The sequence below is a fragment of the Brachyhypopomus gauderio genome, unplaced genomic scaffold (genome assembly GCF_052324685.1).
Source record: "Brachyhypopomus gauderio isolate BG-103 unplaced genomic scaffold, BGAUD_0.2 sc34, whole genome shotgun sequence".
NCBI lineage: Eukaryota > Metazoa > Chordata > Actinopteri > Gymnotiformes > Hypopomidae > Brachyhypopomus > Brachyhypopomus gauderio.
In genome coordinates this window covers 2478848-2505403 of record NW_027506866.1, presented here as the reverse complement: position 1 = coordinate 2505403, position 26556 = coordinate 2478848, and the positions used below count along the sequence as shown (strand labels likewise).

The window sequence follows — 26556 nt, the reverse complement described above, 5'->3', positions numbered from 1 at the left end:
TCGACAATGCAGTAGGAGAGGGTAAAATCGAAGCCTTAGCCTGCTGGAGGTAGGCCAGGTTTTTATGGTTGGTCCACACAAAAAAGGCTAGCTTAACTGCCAACTCCTTGTCCCCCACATCGCAATTACGTTTGTCAGGCGTCATGTGGTGAGAGAAAAAGGGGCAGGGGTGAAGGAGGGATCTACCTCTACCATGAATGGGAGTTCAGGGTCGGGCATACACAGGACTGGCTCAGAAGTGAACTGTTGTTTTAGACTTTCAAACAACTGCTGGGGCTCCGCGGTCCAGACAAAGGGACCAGGCGCTTTCTTGTGAGAGCGATGAGAGGGGCAGCTAGGGTGTACTAAAATGCCAGTAAAAATTTGCAAAACCTAGGAAACGTTGGACCAGATGGGGCGAGGTAGGAACCGGCCACTGAGCGACCGCTCAGATCTTAGAGGGGTCCATAGCCAAAGTGTTCTGAGCTATGCGATATCCGAGGAACCCTATCTCTTGAACGTGGAACTGCGATTTCTTTAGTTTAACATAGAGATGGTTCTGCAATACTCGCCTGACTTGTTTTATGTGTTCGGACTTGGAATAACTATAAATAAGGATGTGTTATCAAGGTAGACGAATGCGTAGCTGACAGCTATCTCAGAGCCTGTCAACCTGCCAATACACCCTGACAGCTGTCTGGTCAGCTCTGATGCTCTTTTGAAGTTCCTTTCCCCAGTTGGTCATGAAGACCTTATTTCATTGGTCATGTCCCCCCCGTCCCCCCCAAATTACGTCCGTGGTCTGATAAAGGACATGTTTCTTTTCTTATACTGTTAGATCTCTGTGCTGCTTTTGACAACATTGATCACAACATTCTACTGGATAGGCTGTGTGACGTTGGAAACATAACGCAACACAGACGCTTGCAGACTACAATTAAAGAAAGGTTTAATTCGTGAAAGGGAATTCCAAAGAGAAGTCGAGGGCAGTCCAGGTTCATACACAATAGCAATCCAACAGAGCAGAGCTACCAGAGGGCAAATCCAAGAGAGAGATAACGGGAATGGATAAACAGGTCAAACCAGAGAATCAGAATACAAAATAAGGCTTGGTATGCTTTCAAGAGACTGTCAGCAATACTTCGCAACAATGCATTCACAGGCTAGGCCTTATATAGATCTAGCTAACAAGTTACAGGTGTCTAATACTCCGGGGAGGCGGATCTCTGCCTTCGTGGTGGGGCATGCTGGGAAGTGGAGTTTCCAGGGTTGGAGGCCGTGACAGGCTGGAGACACTCATTGGCATAAGAGGTCATGCGATCTCCTGGAGACACTCATTGGCATAAGAGGTCATGCGATCTCCTGGAGACACTCATTGGCATAAGAGGTCATGCGATCTCCTGGAGACACTCATTGGCATAAGAGGTCATACGATCTCCTGGAGACACTCATTGGCATAAGAGGTCATACGATCTCCTGGAGACACTCATTGGCATAAGAGGTCATGCGATCTCCTGGAGACACTCATTGGCATAAGAGGTCATGCGATCTCCTGGAGACACTCATTGGCATAAGAGGTCATGCGATCTCCTGGAGACACTCATTGGCATAAGAGGTCATGCGATCTCCTGGTTCAGATTCTATCTGACAGATCGTTACCAATTTGTACTTGTAAATTACGAATGTTCAGAACGTACAAAGGTAAAATATGGTGTCCCACAAGGATCTGTATTGGGCCTGGGGCGCCATGGTGCGTTGAGGAGGCAGATGCAAAAGATGAGAAGAACGGAATTTATTAAAGGGAAATCCAAAAGACAGGTCATACAAACAAGCCAAGAGTTAGACATGATTACACAAAGACCAAAACTGAATAAACTCACAGACACAGACAACAGGGCTTTATACAAAACAAACATCAGCAAAGAATCACACAAAACTAAGGGCTTAAATAAGTAAATAAGTAAGTAAATAAAACTAACAAAGGGCTTAATTAAGTAAATAAGTAAGTAAATAAAACTAAGCAAGTAACACGTGAGAAAGAACAACAAGGGACGGGATATATAGGTGCACCCGGGGGCAATAAAACTGATACATCTACACAATCTTATTTTATATATGGTGGGGTTACAAAACACAAGGAGGAACTAAGACTGACAGCTAACACATGGCAGGGCTATACATGACGGCAACATCCAATTTGCTGTCATTTTGTTTGTATAGTGTCTTTTCATTGTCACGGTCTGCCCCTGATTACTGAATCAAAAATCAGGAAAGGGTTTGTTTTTCCATTTTAGGATTAGAAACAGAAAACAATTAACTAGGTACATGGACCGTCAGTCCCCCACTCAGGTTTAAAGACATATGAGAATAAAATCAAATGTTTGTTTTCTCTGTTCTGAGAAAGGAAACAAAGCACACAGTTTTGAAGGAAAGTTTCAAATATAGGTTGTAATGGAAAGTTTTCTGTATGTGTGTTTTCTATATATTCTGTAAGGCCTTCATTGATGTTCATACTGTCTTCTCCCTTGCCCTTGTGTTAATCTATGTCTGTTAGTACCCCTAGTGTGAAGATTAGGTAGTCACTCATCATTATGACTAGACTGTGGATATAATGTTCTGCACACCCTATGTATCTAATGACACCTGTACGATGTGGGCCTGCAGAAGAATTTCGACCTGGTGCCTCCCATCCTAGGAGGGATAGCACTGACATCACCGGATAATGCTTCCACCAGACACGAATCAGACCTTACCGGATAATGCTTCCACCAGACACGAATCAGACCTTACATCCAGATTTCTGTCACAAGTACTTACAGAGTCAGCAGTAGTTAGTATAAAGATTCATGATTATAGAGGGAGGTTAGCGCTCTTTCAGATGCTTTTAGTATATGTAACAGAAATCTTTGCTCACCACTAAAGTTCAAATTTCAACAAGAAGATACAGCAATAATGTCAACCTTTTATGAGGTTGTTAGTCTGTTACGAGGTTGTTAGTTGGTTATTTGCAAATAACCAATACATTTGTCAACAAACCATTATTAGTCTTGTAGGATGTCCTTTGGCCCAGCATGTGAAGCTAACAGGACTCCCATCTGTCCATCTGAATGTCCTGAATGAAGCAAAATCACTGAAGCCAAGCCATAAATCAGGGGTGCTATCATTCATCCTTGAGGTAAGAAAAGCTGAAGAAGTGAAGACATACGATCTGTTATATAATTATTTGAACAAACCTTCGACTCCACGACATAAATTAATTCAATTTCAATTTAAAATCAACTACTGATCACATGCATATCATTTATCAAGCCCCATCTAATTTCTACCCAGACTGAATGAAACAAGAGTGAGATGAGTTGTGCTGCACGCACAAATGAGCTCTATTGAACACATTCTTCATTACCGGAAGGTGTTTATAAAACCAGCAGACATATTAAGGGTTATTCCATAATCATAAACATAGTGTTAGGCAGGGCTGGACTGGGACAAAAAATCGGCCCTGGCATTTTTGGTTTAGACCGGCCCCTCATAATTAGTGGAGCACAACTGACTTGTAATTTATGTATGTGGGATAGAATCATCTGATAAATGAATGTAGTGCTACATTTTTAGCTTGTTGTATTAACATCACAGCTTGTGTGGACCATGATTATTCTGTATACTACATTGATGCAGGCCTTCTCTCTAGGCCTTTTTATTTATACAGAAAAGCAGGTAAATACAATAAAAATTGTGAAAACCACCTCAGTACAGATTATGTCAGAAGAAACAACCTAAAACTACCTTGTTGTAGTCTATTATGAACAGACGATAGATCCCCTCCAAGACGTCTACAGTATGATCTGGCTTCACTCCATGTTTTCACATCCAATACAATTTTATAACACTACAAAGGTAAACAAAACCAACCAAAGATAAACTTTACTCATTTAAGCCTTCTGTCACAAGAACACAATAAATTGATAATTCTTTGTTAAATGTCCTGAGAAAGGCACTTTGTAAGTGTATCCATTCATAAAGGACTTATTTTTCTGAAATTAGGCACTCACCAAGTATCAAGTAGATTTAATACAAAACAAAAAAAGTAATTTACCTTTTTCTCAAATTTCACCCAGTGAGGATCACAGCCACCTATGGTTGGCTCAGTGGGGCCAGCAGTGGAATTGACTGGGATTAATCCACTTCGTTTACACACAAAGTTTTGTTTATTTCCACAGTATTCAGATTCCCAAAGGCCTGAGATCAGCAGTATTCTATTACTCTGACTGTAAAATATTCTAATATTTTAAAAACAATTTCTAATATTTGTAAAATATGAGACTCATATTTGTCCAGTGTACAACTGTCCTAAGCAACGTGATTCTGCACATTCTAGTTTCCATTTATAGGTCACTATTCTTCATGATGTGCAGCTACAACTGTGTTCTAAGAAATTCCATTTTAAGATGATTTACTTACCTGAATACCAAGTCATTTTTACACAGTTCTCCTCATTATTCACAAATGCTGGCTGATTTGGTGCCCATATCTGAAATACTACAGGTGATCCATCCATCCACCTTCCCAATAAAATTGTAGAATTAATATTCTTATTAATTGTATTTTTATTATGTTGTTTACTGTGGGCAACTCATTTGTAACTTACATAAAAGATTTGTCTCGATCAATATTCATACCAATATAAATATCATCACGTATTTTTAAAGCCTGTAAAACAGAAATAATAAAAATGAGATTACATCATGTTGATAACGTTGCATCATAAAACTAATAAATACAGGAATGTATGCATATAATGCATTGAAACATTAGCCATCTGAAAGTTTGCTTTATGGAAGGTCTTACCTGATGCCAGAGAAACACCCTCTCCTCTTCATCATTAATGACCACAAGATCACCATGTCTGTGCTTACAGAACCAACGTGCTTCTTCCATTGTGAGAGATGTGTCATGGATGTAATACTGATACCCCTTAAAAATAATCCAGCCATCTTCTGTCCTATTATAACCTGTGAAATCAGAGAGAAAGAACACCTTTAATTTTGCTTGTTTTTGTAACCAGTAGCAAAAAGTTCATCTGTGCATTGATAGTTACATATAATAACTTACTTTTACTAGTAATGTTTACTTCCTTTGGTGTTTCACCTAGAGGGAGACAAATACCACAATCACGCCCTTAACTCTGTCATTATTGGTTTCTTACTTTAATTACATATTCTATAAGAAACAGTTTATTCCACTAAGAGGATGTGCATGCAATTTGAACCTGCACATTTAAGGACTGAGAACCAGTAATGTGGAGTACAAAGGACGGGGAGACGAGAGCAGGACGGGAGACGAGAGCAGGACGGGGAGACGAGAGCAGGACGGGGAGACGAGAGCAGGACGGGGAGACAAGTGCAGCTCGTCTAATTAGCTTTAACGTGATAGCACACACACGCGAGTCAAAACAACAACTGACCCGGAACTCAGACAAAAGCCACATGGACCCACATTATTTTACATTGATTTTTTTTCCCTGCATCACACTAAACATATTTAATTGGGCAAATTTGCTGGAATAAAATATATAACATTTTATATCTAAATATTTCATATCAAATATAATATTAAACAGTAGCGAACCGTGACCATTAAACCTGGGCCCGCTCCCATCCCCCCGAAAAAAAGTGTTTCCTCTCCTAATTAACTGCAATAAAGAAAAAAAACTGAGACGACAGTACAGCTTTAGACACGCAATAAACAGTAATATCTGTACTAGATAACTTCTTAAGCTAAATATGATTCCAACAAAATAAGGTTCACAGCTCCGTGGTTCTCGGAAGCGGAATATGTAAACAACGCGCACGAGGACGTCAAAGGAATGAATCGAAACTAGCTAGCGGTGGTACGCTAACGACAGCTAGCGTCGCCACAGCGGGCAGAAATTATCATACAGTTAAGCCCACTAAGAGGGAAGATATGATTGGTCAATTTTACTGTCATTTGAAAATGGTATTGCGCTGAATTATAACCAGTGACCGTATACGGTCTCTGATTATAACTGCCAGGCCCTCTGTAAACGAACAGCGGGCATCACAGTGCTGATAGGGGGAGACACAGACTCACAGGCTTCCACTTAACCCCTCACCTTCCAACAAAGATTGAATAGACACGGGTGAATAATTTATTTGCTTATATTTTTGTAATTGTTTAGATGTCGATTGTCAAACTGTAAGTAGATAAAATAAAATTGGATAAATTATATTATATATATTTATGTTTTAAGAATATTTTTAGGCCCTCTGAGAGGGTGTAGAGGGCCCTGACGGTTCCCCACTGATATCAAATATAATAATATCAAATATAATATAAAATATTTCTATATCCACCTTTTTGAATCTCACAAATCCAATTCCTTCTGTCTTCACACTGCAGGCCATTCCATTTTGCTTTGTTTTCCCACTGCCGATAAGTTAGTTCAACACAGTTCTCCATATTGTTTAAATTGCGTGGTTGACCCTCTTTCCAGCTTTCATATGATGTCTAAAGACAAAATGTAACTTTTTTTGCCAGCACACTGCCTAATATAGCCTGTTCCTCCTTTAGTAAAAGGTCATTACAGGGTAGTACATTAGAATTGGAGCCAAACTCACACTGGAACCATCACTCCATACATAACCAACAGTGGGATCTTGGATACTGTATCCAATCCAAGCTGACAGTTCACTGTAATCATAAATAATTACATATATGAAATACAAAATTGTTGCACACAATTAATATGAAGTATTATCTTGAGAACAGTCTTACTATCCCGTGAGCAGTGTGTCTTCTTGAATATCTGAATCACTGTGGATACTCAACAAATCTCCCCCAGCCTCCATGCAGAAGTCACGTGCCTCAGACCAAGTCTTTGCTTCTTTGTGTTGCACCTCAAACAGCTTCAGCAAAATGTATTAATCACTACACAGTCAGTAGGTGATAACATCAGATAAACCAATTTCCAAAAAATGTGCACTAAAATATATGTTCAGGCACTATAGTGATGAATATATTATAAACTGCTCTCAGACTCTTTCACACACCCCTGACTGTCATTTTCCTCAATTCAAGATTCAAAGCTCTCTATGTAGACACATAAATATTACAGTTCTTTTATCTAACCTTCCTCACTTTTCTTGCTAATTTCATCTTCATCATGGAAGATATTCATTCTACCTTGAAGCAGTAGTCTCTGTTTGGGAGGGGGGACCAGCCCTCACTGCAGGTGGCAGCAGGAGACGTTGGGGCTGCTGCAGTGGTCACCAACCCCTCAGCATTCTGCTTGCAAATATACTTTTCTTTATCAGTACAGCTAAGCACATCCCATAATCCAGCAAGCAGTCCTGTGGTCATGGCAACACAACCTTGTTTCCCCCCTGTATTTATAAAACAGTTAAAGTTTGCATTTTCAGATTTAAGATCAAATCATTGACCAAAATAAATATTACTGATTTCATTTTTTTTTATAATTTCAATGTAATGCATATTTGAGACAGAGTGAATCTGGACCCATACGATTGTAAAGCTGCTTTGTGACAACGTGTGTTGTGAAGTGTGCTATATAAATAAATTTGACTTTGACTTTGAATGCATTTACCTGGCATTCCAGCATTAAAGTGAGTGAACAAAACGTTGTTGGCATTAGTCCACTCAAACGTGTGTCGGTCCCTTTGGTTAGACAGTCCGATCCAGAAGTGCTTCTCTGGCCGAGCCCCAATCAGGCTGACCAGGAATGCATTTTCAACCCTGATGTGGAGAAACATCAATCAATCAATCAATCAAAACTTATTTATATAGCGCTTTTTACAACAGTTGTTGTCACAAAGCAGCTTTACAAGTGTCAGAGTCCGAGCCCCCAGTGAGCAAGCCAAGGGCGACAGTGGCTCAGGGGAACCAAGACTCAGGGGGGGAACCCATCCTGCTCTGGCTGACGCCGGTCACCATATGTGAGTGACCATGATCAGAGACAATAATTTGTTTGCTAACTGTAGAATTAATGGTTTACAATAACTTTGAATTGCAGCTGTGATTGAAAGAGCTGTACTAAAACATTTGCCTTGTGTGTAGCCTGTATAGTGCTTATACGGTGATTTATACACTAGTATGATCCAGGACTATGTTCACCCTTGTGTAATTTCTGACCTGTTTGCAATATCAGCCAAGTAAGAGCCAATTGTTGCACACATCTGCTTGGCTTCTTCAAATGTTTTAGTTGTTGGTCCTGCTAAGTAGCAGTAGAAACCATATCTGCTCCAACCCTTAAATAGACAAAAATATGAATCAGTTGTTAATATAGGTATTTGAATGTTTTGGTAAATTAATTACTCTTGCTTTTAGTTATATGTATTTTATATGTAAATTCAATCAATTCATGTAATGGAGCACAAAGTAGAAGTGTCACTGTGACTCTCAAAGCAATATATATAAACACTTACAGGTTTACAGCCTGGACTTTTGACAACAGTGTCATTGGTAGATGGATTCAAATTGGTCTTTTTCTTACAGATATAGCCGTACTTCTGCTGACAGATGTTATCTGCCCACTTACCCTCCTAATAAAGATACAAATGTGTTTAGTGGATTTACAAATATGAATTGAGTTAATTTTCTCATCATCTGAATAGATGATTCCTGAAGCTCTATGAAAACTAAAATAACAGGCACCTCATACAGAACAGTCTACCTAGAGTGTAATTAGTGCATTAGTGTTACTTGATTATAACTCAAACTGCTGCCTTACCTCTCCTGTCATTAAAACACAGTCCTCCTTAAGAGCGGCGTTGTGACTCGGTTCATTCACGTCCCACCAGGCAAATGGCACGCTGGAGTGATCACTCCACTCAAACAGCATCGGAGTCTTGAGATCATTAAAGCCGATCCACAGCTCATCTGTCTTCACTGATACGTTGTTTGAAAATCATCAGTTTCAGACAAATTTCTCCACATTGCATCCCAGTTCAAAAATGTCTACAAATTCTACAAATTTTCATTGTGACAACTGAAGTTGCGCTGTGAAAATAGCTGAATAAATAGCAGGTTGCCACTATGAACTGGACACACTGTATCATCCACTATGCTATGAACCTGTTCCTTCTCTGTTCTTTGTGTCTTAAAAAGTTATCAGATAATAGTGGGAAATTAGCATACTGGAACTTACAGTATCCAAGTTGTGAGATGATGAAGCTTTGTTCCTCTGTGTTCAGGATGCTCAGCAGGTCTCCACCTTCACGTCGACAGGCATCTCTCGCATCCAGCCATGTTCTCTTTATGCGATTGAGGAAATAGCAGTGGCCTGAATAAGGGATCCATGGACTGTGGCAATAACCTGTGTGCACCACTGGATTAAAAGGGACAAAGGAAATACTGTTCAAAATAAATATACAGCATGTCAACGATGTTTTGTTAAAGAAATCATGTAGAAGAAGACCTGGTGAGTACCTGGAGGAACTGTGGGAGTAGAGATGCCTCTCTGGCAGATATATCCATGTTTGGCAGAACAAATATCAGTGGACCATTTAGAATAATGCTGGTTTATCACTCCACAGCTGTGTCCTGGTTTAAAAGATGGCTGCCCTTTTAACAAGAGAACACAATTAATGAATTCTTTTTATTCATCCTTTAAAAATATATAAACAGAAATAATTTAATTTGTACCTGTTAAGGCACTTTACACTGAGCTGACATTCACAGAAGCATTATTTACTAACTGTACTGATATTGAAGTGATTGCCTTCCTATCAATGGGTCTTTTTTAACATGAAAATATATATATATTTTACCTAAACAAATAATTGTGCAAAAAGTAATTGTAATAAAGAGTATCATATTTAAGTATGTAGCTTGTAGCACAACCTGTTTCTAAAATATAAATATTTTTATATTGAATATTTAAAAATGTTTTAATAAGATTTATTGTCTGATCTTTTCAATAAAAAGGACATATCTTCTTCTTCTTTGTCTTTCGGCAAATCCCGTTTAGGGGTCGCCACAGCGGATCAAACTCCTCCATCTGGCCCTGTCCTGAGTGTCCTCCTCTGACACACCAGCCACTCTCATATCCTCTACCACTGCATCCATAAACCTCCTCTTAGGTCTACCTCTCCTCCTCTTGCCTGGAAGTTCCATCCTCAAGACCCTCCTACCAATATACCTCTCATCCCTCCTCTGTACATGTCCAAACCACCTCAATCTCGCTCCTCTAACTTTATCTCCAAAACATGCTACATGTGCTGATCCTCTAATAAACTCATTTCTGATCCTATCCTTCCTCGTCACTCCAAATGAGAATCTCAACATCTTCATCTCAGACACCTCCATCTCGCTCACCTGTCTCTTTGTCAGTGCCACTGTCTCCAGTCCATACAACATAGCAGGTCTCACTACTGTCCTATAGATCTTTCCTTTCATTCTAGCCGACACCCTTCTATCACAGATCACCCCAGACACTTTATGCCAGGGATGTCAAAGTCAAATACATCGAGGGCCAAAAAACCAAATTTGCTACAAGCCGAGGGCCGGACTGGTTCAATGTTTATTAAAACATATTGAAATGATTGCACATAGCCTATTGAATCAAGACATAACACAGTGTATATTATTTAATGCTTAAATGAATAAAGCAATATTTTCTTATGGATCTGTCAGTAATTTCAAGTCAAAACATTTTTCAACAAGCAAACAGATAAAAACAAACTTCCTTCAAAGAAAACATGTCCTGTACATTAAATGAATAAAGTAATAAAGGTTTGAAAAGTGCTGGAGTTTATGCTAAAGTACTAAAACTAAAAAAGTAGTTTTGAAAATAATCAACATGTCACGGTGAGGCGGCCCCCTACCGGCCGCCTCTGTCCACAGCGGCTGTTGTTGTTGTTGTCTGGTGACGTCATGTGCGTCCCTCAGGTGGGCGGAGCCCGTGATCCGTCTCACCTGAGGGTCGTTTGTTTGCCTATATATGTCTTGTCTTTGTACCAGTTGACCGCTGGTCATTATATCCTTAATTTGGAGATAGTGCACGGGTTTTAGGTTTGCACACTTTCTATTAAACCATCCTTTTTCCCTGAGACTTGGCATGATCGCTTCCTTTTTGTTGCTCACACCTGCCCGTCACAGAATGACCAGCCACCCTTCGGAAGCCGCCGAGTCTCTTTTTCTTTCTCCTTCGTTCGTGGTCATGTCTCGTGGTAAGTGTTTGTCTACGTGGTGTTTTGTGAAGAGTTCCGCCGTGCTTTTGTGTTGTGTTTGTGGCACGGCGTGGACCAGGGCTGTCTGCCCTGGGAAAACTCTTCGTGTCTGTTGTTTGTTTGCTTGTTTGAAGAGCTCCGCCATGTCCGTGTTTGTGGCACGGTGAGGACCAGGGCGTCTTCCCTGGAAGGCTCTTCATGTTTCGTGTTTGTTAAAACGCGTGTTTGTCGACGGATGTGTGGATCAGTGTGCGTGCTCGTTATGTTTAATGTTGCGTGTTTTGTGTGTGACGCGGTCGCCGCTCGTCACCGTCGCCTCGCTCCCCGTGTGTCTTGTGTTAAATGTGGGGAGCGACTGCGACTCTGAGCGGCGCGCGTCACTGTGTGTTTATGTCGAGCGCGCATGTGTAGGTCCCGTCTGTCTGTCTGTGCACCATTTTAGTTTGCTTGTCTAGTCTTTGCGTGTGTGTTTTGTCCTAGCGTGATGACAACTGTTAAATGTAATTCCACACATGCTCCTCCCCTTAAATGTGTGTTTGGGGGGGGACCGGCTGTGGTCCCGTGCCATGGGGTGTGGCACGGAGGGCGTCTCTCCCGAGGGAGGCCCCGAATAGGGTAGGGCGCGTTTGTGTTTTGTGTTTGTATATGTGTGTGGTGTGTGTGTGTGTGTGTGTGTGTGTGAGGTTGTGTTCTTTGTGCAGGTGCTTCTCCTTGGCAGTGTTCCTGGACCTTGTGGGGGTCTCCACCTGGCAGGAGCCCCCTTGTGTTGTAGGGTGACCGGAGCCCGGTCATGAAGAGCCCCTCCCTAGAGGGCTGGGGCCCCCGGATGTTTGGGGACCATGGGGCTCCGGTCTGAAAAGCTCCTGCTGGGGATGGAGATCCTCCCTCCTGCCCGGGGTGACCAGGAGGCCCTTGGGGCTGCTCCCTAGCCCGCGTCGGGGGTGCTCTGGGCCTCGGTCTCTGGCGCTCCTGGGTTGGGTGGAGGAGTCCACCTTGAGATGAGAGGCCCCGGGAGGGGTTGGCTCCCCAGGAGGCTGGGGTGACCCCTAGCAGAAGGCAGGGGTCAGCTCTGGGAGGAGGTAGGTCCAGGAGGTGAAGTAGCTACGCCTTGGAGAGGTAGCCTGCACACCCACACACACACGAGGGACGAGAGAGGAGCCGTAGCCCCTCGTCCTCACACCCATGGGGCTTACCAGCTGAATGCCGGTTAGGGCGTGAGGGCCCTGTGACCGACTGGGGCGTGGTTTTGTGTTGTTAACGGCCCGGTCGGTCCAGGGTCCCGCCCGAGGAGGTGAGCTGTGTAATGTTTTGTGTTTTATGTTTCAGCTCCCGGACGGCAGGAGGTGTGTTCCTGCCTGTCCCTGCCTTCCTGCCCCTTCATGTTTTGTGTGCAGCCGCTGTGTGCCACACACCCAGTGGAGGGGAGTGCGGCTTGGTGGGGGGGTCTGTCATGGTGAGGCGGCCCCCTACCGGCCGCCTCTGTCCACAGCGGCTGTTGTTGTTGTTGTTTGGTGACGTCATGTGCGTCCCTCAGGTGGGCGGAGCCCGTGATCCATCTCACCTGAGGGTCGTTTGTTTGCCTATATATGTCTTGTCTTTGTACAAGTTGACCGCTGGTCATTATATCCTTAATTTGGAGATAGTGCACGGGTTTTAGGTTTGCACACTTTCTATTAAACCATCCTTTTTCCCTGAGACTTGGCGTGATCGCTTCCTTTTTGTTGCTCACCCCCGCCCGTCACACAACAATTAAATGATGTGAATAAAAAGCTAATTATTTCTAATCATTTCGAATATATGTATAAATATTTAACTTAATTAAGTTTAAAGTGCCTGGGAAATATTGAAATGGACCTTGAAAGTGACGTACAAGTGTTTTAATTTCACCTTATAAAGGTGTTTGAACCCTGCTTTGTTCATTGCGCTGAGGTGCGGCGCGCGCAAAGTTACCAAATTCGAGAGGTGCACGACTTCGCAAATCGACAGCGTGCGAGGCCCTTGTGCAGAGAAGGGTAATGCTGCAGGCCCGAACCCCGGTGGGTGTGGGTAAAGGGCGGAGCATGTGTCAATCATTTTCGACTGCAGCCAATCAGATACTAGACTTTTGTTGTCAATCAATTTTTATTAAGCCAATTATCAGCCAGAGTTAGCTGTCGATCATTTTTTATTGCAGCCAATCATCTTAACAGATCTGCCAAAAGAAGGCGGAAACTGCACGGAGAAGCTCTTTAAACAGAAGTATATGCCGCTCTTACACAAAAGTAGCTGAATAAAAACATTAGAAGAGCCATAACTTTAGACATTTTTAAATCAAAGTTTAAAATACTTCTAACTTGTTATTCTGGAACGGCACTTTAATGTTTTTTTTTTCCTTTATTGCACGTATTGCATCATTTGTACATCATATATATATGTGTGTGTGTGTGTGTGTGTGTGTGTGTGTGTGTTCGCGATCGATCGTCAAGTATAAATGCCTCCGCTGAGCAGAGCGTTGAGGAGCGATTTCGACTGGAGGATTGTGCTCTATTTTGTATTATTAATTTTTTTGCTGATGCTGGTCCAGTGTGTCGCGTGCCACTGATTATGCCTCGGCGTGCCATAGGTTGCCGACCCCTGCTGTAGAGCCTTTGAATATTAAAACCATTGTCGAAATTAAGCTCAGCAAGTAAAGTAAAAGAAGGACGTGATCACACAGTCTCATTGAAAATGTAGGAGTTAATGAATAAAGTGCACCAACGCAAAACCCGTGACATAATCCAAATAAAGTTTGAAGACCTGTATTGTTTTGATATAATCATGCATTGCTTTTAATCCTCATTGTCTAATTATGGAGAGCTAGCTAGCTATCGCTACCAGTATGCTCACCGTGTACATCTTTCGCCAAGAGAAATTCGTGGGCAGAGTTTAATTACATCTTTGCGGGAGTTATTTAGTTGGATTAACTCTGATTTGATCAACTCTGTCCGATAACTCCAACACTCCATCGTCATTTGATTATATCAAAACAATACTGGTCTTCAAACTTTATTTGGATTATGTCACGGCCCGCGGGCCTTGACTTTGACATATGTGCATTATGCCATCCACACCACCCTGCCTGCACTCTCTTCTTTACCTCTCTTTCACTTCCTCCATTACTCTGTACCCTCGACCCTAAGTAGGTAAACTTGTCAACCTTCACCAAATCAACTCCTTGTAACTGGACCTGTCCACCATCTGCTCTCTCATTCACACACATGTACTCTGTTTTACTCCTGCTCACTTTCATTCCCCTGCTCTCCAAAGCATATCTCCATCTTTCCAAGCTCACCTCCACCTGCTCCCTACTCTCACTACAGATCACAATGTCATCAGCAAACATCATAGTCCAAGGGGACTCCTGCCTAACCTCGTCCGTCAGTCTGTCCATGACAATTGCGAACAGGAAGGGACTCAGGGCTGATCCCTGATGTAGTCCTACCCCCACTTTAAACCCATCTGTCATTCCTACCGCACATCTCACTGCTGTCACACTGTTCTCATACATATCCTGCACTACCCTCACATACTTTTCTGCTACTCCTGACTTCCTCATACAATACCACAGCTCCTGTCTCGGTACTCTATCATAAACTTTCTTTAAGTCAACAAACACACAATGTAACTCCTTCTGTCCTTCCCTATACTTCTCTATTAACACTCTCAAAGCAAACATGGCATCTGTGGTGCACTTAGCTGGCATGAAACCATACTGCTGCTCACAGATCTCTACCTCTCCTCTAAGCCTAGCTTCCACTACTCTTTCCCAGATTTTCAGGCTGTGACTGATCAACTTTATTCCCCTGTAATTACTACAGCTCTGAACGTCGCCCTTATTCTTGAATATCTGCACCATTATGCTTCGTCTCCACTCCTCAGGCATCTTCTGACCTTCCAAGATTCTGTTAAATAACCCAGTCAAAAACTCCACTGCTGTCTCTCCCAAACATTTCCATACCTCCACTGGAGTATCATCCAGTCCAACTGCCTTACCACACTTCATTCTCCGAATTGCAGCCCTTACTTCCTCCTTGCTCACCTGAGGCACTTCCTGATTCACAACCTCTACCTCTTCTAACCTTCTTTTCTCTTTCATTCTCTTGATTCATCAGCTCCTCAAAATACTCCTTCCACCTTCCCAAAACACTGTTCTCACCAGACAACACATTTCCACCTTTATCCTTTATCATCATAACCTGCTGCACATCCTGCCCATCACGGTTTCTCTGTCTGGCCAATCTGTACAGATCCTTTTCCCCTTCCTTAGTGTCCAACTTCTCATACAGCTTGCTATATGCCTTCTCTTTAGCGTCTGCCACTGCTCTCTTTGCCTTACGACACATCTCCTTGTACCTCTGTGTACTTTCTTCATCTCACTGAAAATCCCAATTATTTTTAGCCATCTGCTTTCCTCTCAAACTTTCCTGAACTTCCTCATTCCACCACCACGACTCCTTGTCTATCTTCCTCTGTCCTGAGGTCACAGCAAGTACCTTCCTAGTCACATCCCTCACTGCATTTGAAGTCTCATCCCAGGTATCCAGAACACCACCACCATTACCCAGTACCTGCCTCACCTCATCCCTGAATTTTACACCACAGTCCTCATCCTTTAACTTCCACCACCTGATCTTAGGTTCCACTCTCACTCTCTTCCTCTTCTTCACCTCCAAAACCATCCTACATATCACCATCCTATGCTGTTTAGCTACACTCTCCCCTGGTAACACCTTGCACTCACTAACCTCTTTCAGGTTTCGTCTCTTACAGAGGATATAGTCGACCTGTGTGCATCTTCCCCCACTCTTATACGTTACCGTGCTCTTCCTTCCTGTACACACAGTATATCTGTCTTCCTCCTCTCCATCGCATCAGCTAGCTCTCTCCCTTTACCTGTCATAGAGCCCACATTCAATGTACCAACTCTAACCTACACCTTCCTGCTCTGCCTCCTCTCCTTCAGCTTCAGAACCCTCTTCCCCCCTCTCCTCCTCCTCCTTGTCCCAACAGTAGTCCAATTTACACTAATGCCCTGTTGGATAACAGCACCAGTGGCGGTCGTTGTTAACCCGGGCCTCGACCGATCCGGTATAGAATTTCTGTTTTTGATCCGCATCATTTGATTTGGCGCAGTTTTTACACCTGATGCCCTTCCTGACACAACCCTCCCTATTTATTCGGGCTTGGGACCGGCACTAAAATACACTGGTGTGTGTACCCTAGTGGCTAGGTTACTAAAAAGGACATATATGATGCATAATTAAAATTTGAATGCAAAAGCATTTGTAATTCAGATTAATATTCAATGTAGTGCAACGCTGGAAACTCACCACTGAGCCATTTCAGAAAACGTAGAGGTTGCCTGTTGATCCAGTGCCATCCAGATAAGACATCTAAACTGTTCAGTCCTATCCATAATAGAAGACTTTCCTTCTGAAACAATCCTACATGAAATAAATAAAAAATTATTCTTAAAATCTCAACAGTTAAAACATATTACTGCTAAAATATATTATCTGGTATAGTATCATTTATAGAAGGTATGCAACGATTTTGTCTGGTTCCACATCCTAACACTAAAAGTAAAAGCACTCAGAGCCGGAGTGGCTAATCGGGAGATTCGGGAGGATTCCCGATGGGCCGCCTCATGTCAATCTCTAGTTTGGGCCGATTGGGAGGGAAAAAAAACATTGGGCCGGATTTGGGCATGAAACTCCCGGGCTGAAAAAGTGGCCCACTCCGGCCCTGGTAGCAAAGATCTAACTGCATTGATGATGTGCATGAATATAGCAGTTGGCAGTACAGAGTTAAAAGACCTGACAGCACCTGATATGAAGGTTTGTTCATGGGGTTTAGTGATGTAAGGAACAGCACCTGATATGAAGGTTTGTTCATGAGGTTCAGTGATGTAAGGAACAGCACCTGATATGAAGGTTTGTTCATGGGGTTCAGTGATGTAAGGAACAGCACCTGATATGAAGGTTTGTTCATGGGGTTCAGTGATGTAAGGAACAGCACCTGATATGAAGGTTTGTTCATGGGGTTCAGTGATGTAAGGAACAGCACCTGATATGAAGGTTTGTTCATGGGGTTCAGTGATGTAAGGAACAGCACCTGATATGAAGGTTTGTTCATGGGGTTCAGTGATGTAAGGAACAGCACCTGATATGAAGGTTTGTTCATGGGGTTCAGTGATGTAAGGAACAGCACCTGATATGAAGGTTTGTTCATGGGGTTCAGTGATGCTCAGCAGATCTCCCCCCTGCTGTTGGCAGCTCTTCCTGGCCTGATACCAGGTCAGTGCAGAATCTTCATTCACCTGGTAATACACACCTGTCCGAGGGTTCTTGATCCAGTACTCTTTAAAATGAAATAGAAAATAACCATTCAACTTATAACATTTTGATTTGATGTATATACAGTAAAGATATTATGTGGAAGTTGTAAAATAAGACACTAAGTACCTATTTGTTGTGTTGGGCAATAACCCCAGAGCTGATTAACATCATATTCAGTGTCTGTTGCACACCATAGACGATTGGTGGATGAATCTTTTATTGTACAGTTTGCATACCAATGATTTTTGTAGTTAAATGGGAAATGACATGGGTGTCCAAAGGCGTTTCCACTGAGTGTGTATAATTCTTCAAACAAATAAGAAATAAGACAACATCCTTTAATGTAATTAAAATTTAAGTTTTTATACACATACATTTTTGGTGATTGTTAATATACTACATTGATTTAATATGATTTTCCTTTTTTCAATGAAACTATAGGGTTAGAATGAGAGAAAATTGAGCATTTAATTAATAAAATGCACAAACTCAAAACCCATGAACTAATCCAAATTAAGGATACAATAACCAGCAATCAACTGGTACAAAGACAAGAAATGTATAAACAGACAAACGACCCTCAGGCGTCAGTTTTCCTAATGGGCCACGCCCTCCTGAGGGACGAACACAATGTCACATCAACAGGACAACATGAAATACTGTCGTTGCTGACGGGGGTGGGTGACAGGGGGCCTCCATAGCATGACATTGAATAGTTTGACTAAATACATTTCATTACTATTGTACATTATGGCAGGCTGGCTGTGTCTTTGGCTTTCTTTATAGATCAGAGTTACAGCAATACATTAATTACTTTCTTTAACTTTCAGTCTCATTACTAAATCAGGCAAATAATGTTATGAGCACTTTCACATATTCAGGCTCCATTAAGACATGAAGACAGATACCTTCATAAGGCCGGGAGCAGATGCTTTGCAGAGTTCCATGAATTGTCCACTTGCCTTCATCCCCTGGATCTTTGGACAGTGTTAGTAGATTCGTACCTTTCTGAACCGACAAGTACAGAGACTCATTCTTCAGGCCAAACAGTAAGTTGTCATCGCATTCCCATTTCTGGAGGTCACTCTTGGCATCACAGATGTACCACTGCAGTTTATTGCCCTCACTTTTGCTTCCTGCACCAAGGCATTTTTTCTGGGCAACGTTAAAGATGCGATTCTCTGAAGTCCAGCGGTACTGGTGTCTTGTGCTCTGGGGGTTACATGTCACCAGCCCTTCCAGAATGTCTCCCAGACATGTGTTTGAATGAGCATTGAAGATCAAAAAGTTTCCATCTATTCAATGAAATTAGCACACAGTACAACAGAGGTCAATCTCACTTGTTTTGCAGTGTGGTACAATTCATCATTAGTAAAACAAAGATGCAACATACCTAACTGAGCAGAGCACTGTAACATCTTCAGTAGAAGTACAATGACTACAGGTATTTTCTTCATCTTGAAGATCATTTGGTCTTACATGAGCGACTGCAGACTGTTTCTGCCTTAGTCTCACTGTCACTTCAGATGTTGTGAACTGATCTGAAGACAGTCCAGTCCTCACAACCCAAGCCATAACATCCTGTCACGTGCCTTTCTTCAGCAATTGCTATGATACACTAATATCACAAGACGTCTTGGAAGAGAATTTTTAGCAGTCATTAGGTAATATGCAAAGATACTATCGACAAGAGCAGGTACATTATAGATCTATGAATATTACCTCCAGCTAATATTGGCCTTTGGTTAAAACCAGATCAATGTTGAACAAAGTCACTAAAGGCTGACATAACATGCAAGATGTAGGGCTCTCTTTCAGTCAGTTAACTGACCTCAAAGTATAAAAGTGTATTTATGTGGACTTGTGAATTACAACTCAGAGCAACATACAGCATCTCATCAATTATAGCTACAGAGAAGGTACATCTCACACTGATGCACTGTAGAAAAAAAGAAAAGTTGAAGTTATGATCAAATATGATAAATAAGTCATATTTACTAAGTAAATGAAAAATAAATATCCTGCATTTTTGTATGTCTTGTATTTAGCCATGAAAAAAATATGACAAGTGCTTTCATTTCCTCTTTGAAAGGACTTTCATAACGCATCCTTCCCCTCTTTCATAATGCATCCTTCCCCTCCGCAGGAGAGAAGGAAAGAAGGAATGAAGGCAGTTTCACTTGAATGCCACAGTACACACAGGCAAAATTGTCACTGTGTCACTGTGTCATCTCAAAGTTTTATATATATTCAGGGGTCCTGAATTCTGCACAATACCTGTTACAAATTAGAACGCATTCTCACTGACTAATGTGTACAGACCACCAGGGCCTTACTCAGACTTTATAAACAATTTCACCGATTTTGCAGCAAGTTTAGCGGTATGCAGTGACAAAATAATAATGGTAGGAGACTAGCGTACATGTTGATAAGGTGGTAGATCTGATGAAAAGGGCCTTTACTTCAAATTGAACTCTGTCTGCATTACACAAAATGTAACAGGACCTACTCATTATTGTAATCATATGCAAGCAAGTTTAAAAATGTACAAGTTCTAATTACATTTATCTACTTTAACTTAACTCAAACATTTTATTATTTAGTCAATATTTTAGTATGAATATAAAATATTTAATATTAAAACATTCATGCTGGAACCTTAACCCCTATTCAGAACCATGAAAGCAGGTCCTCCTCCCCGGCTCAAACATGGGAAATGGAACATTCCACTTGTAACAACCTCCAGACTACATAACCCATCAACCCCCTGGGCTCAGGTCCTTTGGCCTGTAAGAGGCTGCCAGCATGCTGGAACAAACAGGTAAGTTGAACTAATTTCAAAACCCACAATAAACAGTTAAATATGCATGGAATATAGTAATCCTCTACACTATCAGTTGGCCACCCTGAATAGTGCAAGATAATCACAGTTGTTTATTTGTTTTTCAGAGTCCTGACAAGGTCCAACTAGTGTTTGCCACTGCAGCCCTGTGGGTACCAATAAAAGAGTCTTTAAAACTTTGAGGTTGTCTTGTGGTTCTGTCCATTACTATAGCTCACAGCATGGAACGGATGAGAGCTTCGTCCACTCCGAGGTTCACCTGGGGAGTAACACTGCAGTTGGAGTCTACAATAGCAGTATCATCACTCCGACACGGAATGAAAACCTGGAGTTCATCACAAGACATTTACATTGACAATATCAACACCCAGAACTTTCATTCTAGTTACCTTATACTTAGCCTGATTATGTGATTTGTTTGAGACTTGTGCATTCGTCTGTATAACTTGTTTTTGTGTAATTTGTGTGTTAACGGGCCGCCCAATGGAGGATGGGTTCCCTTTTGAGTCTTGGTCCTCTCAAGGTTTCTTCCTATTCCCCACCATCTAGGGAGTTTTTCCTCGCCACTGTTGCCTTTGGCTTGCTCATTAGGGATTTGGACCCATAGTATAGTTAACCTTGTAAATCCTGTAAAGCGCTTTGTGACAACATGTGTTGTGAAAAGCGCTATACAAATATATTTGATTTTATTTGATTTGATCCACTCCCACAATCAGAAAAGGAGAAAATAATTTCATTGTTAAATTGTACTTCTTACACACGACTCAATTCCATAAAAATGACTAAAATAGGTTGTTGTTACTGAACCTCTTCTAACGGTAGTTAAGTCATCCATTACAATAGGTCACATGTCCAAATCTTGTAAACTATCAATCAAATTTTATTTATATAGCGCATTTTACAACAGTTGTTGTCACAAAGCAGCTTTACAAGTGTCCGAGTCCTAGCCCCAAGTGAGCAAGACAAGGGCGACAGTGGCAAGGAAAAACTCCCTATGGGCATGAGGAAGAAACCTTGAGAGAAACTAGGACTTGGGGGGGGGGGTGTCTAAGACCCCTCCTCCTCCGGCCGACGCTGGTCACCATGACAATTTAAAAAGAGAGAAACAAAGAAAATATGTGAGGGATAAATAAAGTCCATCTTGGTGTGCATTTATATGTAATGTTCTTTATGAGTTCTTTATGTAATTCCTGTTTTAGTCCTAAATGTCTTGATGGTTGGTAATGTTAGTCATATCAGAGGAGAATGAAATGACATGAAATTATAAACATTTCTGGAGTGTGGCAGCAACTCTGGCCTTAAATTTAATGTATTTTATTTTATTTAATTAATACAGCCTAGCTGAAAAGGCAGAACCAGAAGGAAACATGGACTTGCAGTCATTAATGAACTAGCAGTCATTAAACCTCTGATCAAGAAACCAAATCTTGATCCAACTGTACTATCTAGTTATATCCCATTTTGAACATATAATTTATATTCAAGATCATAGAAAAACCTGTAGCCTGGCAATTATGAAGGATCAACCCACTGCCCTAGACCCTCTCACCACCCTCCCCTGAGATATAGTCATATCTCCCCTGCTATGACTTTAACTTCGCAGCCCTGCACTATTGCCAACCATCCAGTTTAGGACTGAATAGGAATAGGAACTCATGTATATAAATACACACAAAGATGAGAATTATTTATCCTTCCCATCTTTTTTTGTTTATATTTATCTTCAATCGTTGTTATGGTGACCCGCGTTGGCCAGAGGAGGATGGGTTCCCCCCCCTGAGTCTTGGTTCCTCTCAAGGTTTCTTCCTCATGCTCTTAGGGAGTTTTTCCTTGCCACTGTCGCCCTTGTCTTGCTCTCTGGGGGCTAGGACTCGGCACTTGTAAAGCTGCTTTGTGACAACAACTGTTGTAAAACGCGCTATATAAATAAAATTTGATTGATTGAGATGCAACCAGTGAAATAAGAATGTTCATCATAGTTTTCTATAAGTCCTGATCTTGGTTTGCAGGGCATCTTGTACCTGGTACATGAACATCTGACCAGGGCGTGGAGGTGGGGTAAAAGAGGGGGCCACAGCAGGGGGGCATCGTGAGGTGTTGGGAGGCACCATAGAAGCTAAGACAGCATGAGACTCAAAAACAGCAATAGGATTACCTCAGAGAAAAGAGAGAAAAGATGATTAGGCATGACTGAGTAGACGTGTAAATTAAAAGACTATAGTGTGAAAGGATGGACTCCGGCAGATCAAGCTATGTCAGTGTAACAAAGGGACATGAGAAGCAGGGGGCAAGGGTGGTAGTGGTATGTCTTTACAGTATTGTGCATACTGAGTAAACACTGCGCAACAGCTCTAAATACACAATGAAGACAGGAACATGCTGGGAGGGGAAGATATATGAGTCATGCAGTCATGCAGTCCGGCAACGTGAACAGAAGTCTTGTGCTCACTCAGGTATAGCCTCCATTGCCAGACCATCCAACAGTTTGTTTAAACCAGTGGTTCCCAAAGTGGGGAGCGCGCCCCCTAGGTGGGGCGCAGAGCTATTGCAGGGGGGCGCAGAGCTTGGAAGTAAAGCCTGGTTTATAGACTGGTTATACTTTCGCGAGTGACCGTAGCGAGTGACTCCGTCCACCTCGCGCAACCCTGGACAAACGGTGGAGGCGTTTATACTTGCGCGAGCGTCACTGCAGTGTTCTCCGAAACGATAGGTGGCACTGGAGATTAAAAAACCCCTGCAAAACCGGTGAAAGAACATTTTTACCTGATGGTACACCAGGCATCAAAATAAATAAATATATATACACACACACACACTATATATACACATAGATCTATATAGATAGAAATATACATCTATGAATCTGCGCGAATGGTGGAGGCGTTTATACTAGCCGCGTCACATTCTTTGTAGTTTTGTCCGAAAAGATATGTGGTAGTATAAAGAAACACCCCTCAAAAACAGGGGAAGAAACATTTACCTGAAGAATTTTAATGTTGCTTTGTGTTTCAGGTTTGAAAAGTGCTGGAATTTAGGCTAAAGTACTTGAAAATGCTTGAAATTGTAACTACTTCGTTTCACAACAAATATCTGTCTGACTGAACAGTTCTCTTGTATTACGTTAACAAATACGAGCCTCTTGTAATTCCAGGACGAAACATGAGAGAACGTAGACGTTAAGATTGGGCGTTTTGAAAATAAACAACCATTAAATAATGTGATTAAAAAGCGAATAATTTCGAATCATTTAGAGTATATGTATAAATATTTAACTTAATTAAGTTTAATGTTCTGGGAAATATTGAAATGGACCTTTAAAGTGACGTACAAGTGCTTTAATTCCACCTTATAAAGGTGTATGAACCCTGCAAACATGACTGTTCATTGCACTGAGGCGCGGCCCGCGCGAAGTTACAAAATTCGAGAGCTGCACGACCTCGCGAATCGACAGCACGTGAGGCCCTCGCGCACGTGCGGAGCCACCGCGATTACGTCATTTTCGCCACGTCAAGTATAAACCAGGCTTAAGACATGTGCACATGTGTCAATATGGGGGTGTGTGTGTAGGGGGGGCGCAAAAATATTCTTATCTACTAAAGGGGGGCACGGCAGAAAAAGTTTGGGAACCACTGGTTTAAACCAACCACTGGTGGTCTGCCAACCAGTGGTGCCATTCATCTAATGCCAATTTGATTGTCTGACATTAGATTGTCTTGCGGCACGTGAGAGCTTCCGTGAGTAAATGTGCAGGGAAACAGCTTGTGTTGAGATAGAGCCACATGACTCCTGTCTCAGACGCATCAACCTCTAGCACAAAGGGAACAGACATGTCAGAGCTTTTGAGGTTCTTGCTTTTTGCACATTGTCCAAATTGTCTTAGTATGCTGAAGCATTCATGGTTCCTTTCACTGGAACTAAGGGGCCAAGCCCAACTTCTAAAAAACAACCCCACACCATAACCCCCCCCTCCACCAAACTTTACATTTGGGATAATGCAGTCAGACAAGTACCATTCTCCTGTTAATCGCCAAACCCAGACTTGTCCATCAGATTTCCAGATGGAGAAGCATGATTCAACACTCCAGAGAACAAACCTTCACTGTTTTCGAGTCCACTATGCCCTTCAGGATCTGCTGACCCAATTCCGTCAGTCTGCATGCCGAGGTGCTTAATTTTATACACCTGTGGCCATACACCTGATTGAACCACCTGATTCTGATCATTTGGATGGGTGAGCGAATACTTTTGGCAATATAGTGTATATTTGATGTACCACATAGCATGCTACAGAGTCGAAAAGAAGAAAAGTATATTGCAAAATATTTAATTATTTTTTAATTTAATTTACTACTATTTACAACTTTATTTTTCATCAGTCCCTGTTGCTATCAGGATCCCTTCATTATTCAGACACGTGGCTATTCCACGTTCCTCCACTAGCTACATGTGAGTGTTGAGTTTTTGAACTGGTACCATGGTTTTGTATTGATCCAATAAAGCAAGAAACAAGGGTCACGAGAAAATGTACTGTGGACTCCAACCACAACCATCTCGCTGATGACTGGACAACAGATTGCTTGTGCTGTTGATGTGACGCTCAGATCACATAAATGATAGAAATAAATATAACGAGAGTTTTCAGAGTATTTGTAACATTTGTAACAGCTATCTATGTTACACAGAATGTTCTGAATTATGACAACCTACACTGTGAAAATTAAATTAATTTAATAGTGACATTATGATTCAGCTGACAGTTGCCTTCATTTCTGCATGCAAGCCCAAAGTCTAAATATCTTCCCAATCGTTTGGCTTTTCTTGTTGAGGACACACAATAGCTTCCATACATACACTCACCAGCCACTTTATTAGGTACACCTTGCTTGTACCGAGTTGGACCCCCTTTTGCCTTCAGAACTGCCTTAATCCTTCATATAATAGATTCAAGAAGGTACTGGAAACATTCCTCAGAGAGTCTGGTCCATATTGACATGATAACATCACACAGTTGCTGCACATTGGTCATCTGCACATCCATGATGTGAATCTCCCGTTCCACCACATCCCAAAGGTGCTCTATTGGATTGAGATCTGGTGACTGTGGAGGCCATTAGAGTACAATGAACTCATTGTTGTGTAGCCTCAGTTTCCTGTTCTTAGCTGACAGGAGTGTCACCTGGTGTGGTCTTCTGTTGCTGTAGCCCATCCACCTCAAGGTTCGATGTGTTGTGTGTTCAGAGATGCTCTTCTGCATACATCTGTTGTAATGACTGGTTATTTGAGTTACTGTTGCCGTTATATCAGCTTGAACCAGTCTGGCCATTCTCCTCTGACCTCTAGCATCAACAAGGCATTTGTGCCCACAGAACTGCCGCTCACTGGATATTTTCTCTTTTTTGGACCATTCTCGGAGCAACCAGGACCTAACAAGGGCTAGAACATTCAATCATATTTGTCCTGTTCTTTCGTCTCACTGGATCTCAGTTAAATTTGTGATTGATTTAGAATTCTCTTTTGAACATATAAAGTGCTAAATGGTCTGGCCATACAGTATGTGAGTGAACCCTTCACTGCTCTCTCAATGTGCAGGTTTTCTCTGAGTTCATAGAATTAGTAAGATTACAGCTCATAGGGCCTTCTTCTATAAAGTTTTAAACCAAAACTCAGACACAGTTCTAGTTTTATGTAGACTATAACATATAAACTAAAAACTTTTGTGATTTCATCTTTGACACACATTAATGTGTGCAAGAAGGGGTCTGCATCCCTCTGAATCCACAGAATGTTACATGAAATTCCTCATAATGTTTAATGCAGAATGCACTGAAGGTGCTCACTTGAACACCTGGATATATGTTAAAAACAGGAGAAGGCCATTCCCACAAGCATTCCTTTAAGACTGCTTCACTTTTGACTCTTGCCAGGTATGGTAGATCCCAGCCTCTATCGATCTTGTATTATTGGATTCATAGCTTGTGCTAAATGAAAAGCATCAGTTATATAATGGCTGGATAATGGAAACATCTAAAATGTGCAGTGTTGTAGGTTCAGGGAAGTGCATCCATTTGTTACAAACATGGCTACAGTAATATGATTTTTTGAGTAGTACTATACATTGCTTTTCATTTTTGGCTGAAATCTTTCTGTAGTATTTAAATTATACTGCAAAAACTGA

At 41.7% G+C, this 26556-nt stretch overlaps 1 protein-coding gene across 5 annotated transcripts in view; it reads right to left on the bottom strand.

The window, feature by feature from the left end:
* The window catches only part of LOC143485371 (macrophage mannose receptor 1-like), a 32511-nt gene extending 13365 nt beyond the window's left edge, over positions 1-19146 (bottom strand). For 2 of the 5 annotated variants that reach the window (XR_013122858.1, XM_076984766.1), the window contains exons 1-22: positions 18933-19146; positions 18448-18834; positions 17666-17845; positions 17124-17561; positions 16532-16645; positions 9442-9576; positions 9161-9340; positions 8744-8901; positions 8439-8555; positions 8146-8261; positions 7601-7749; positions 7180-7379; positions 6772-6902; positions 6615-6687; positions 6351-6504; positions 5089-5124; positions 4825-4988; positions 4625-4686; positions 4438-4538; positions 4073-4215; positions 3763-3865; positions 3016-3164 (exon numbers count right to left, since the gene is read on the bottom strand). Coding sequence is in view for 4 of the 5 variants with exons in the window: in XM_076984766.1 (XP_076840881.1) it covers positions 3016-3164; positions 3763-3865; positions 4073-4215; positions 4438-4538; positions 4625-4686; positions 4825-4988; positions 5089-5124; positions 6351-6504; positions 6615-6687; positions 6772-6902; positions 7180-7379; positions 7601-7749; positions 8146-8261; positions 8439-8555; positions 8744-8901; positions 9161-9340; positions 9442-9576; positions 16532-16645; positions 17124-17561; positions 17666-17845; positions 18448-18834; positions 18933-19008 (3366 nt within the window). In the remaining variant the exon portion in view is untranslated. The remainder of the gene's footprint in view (positions 1-3015; positions 3165-3762; positions 3866-4072; positions 4216-4437; positions 4539-4624; positions 4687-4824; positions 4989-5088; positions 5125-6350; positions 6505-6614; positions 6688-6771; positions 6903-7179; positions 7380-7600; positions 7750-8145; positions 8262-8438; positions 8556-8743; positions 8902-9160; positions 9341-9441; positions 9577-16531; positions 16646-17123; positions 17562-17665; positions 17846-18447; positions 18835-18932) is intronic. The other 3 variants (XM_076984767.1, XM_076984768.1, XM_076984769.1) reach the window with 3 other exon arrangements.
* Positions 19147-26556: the final 7410 nt, after the last annotated feature.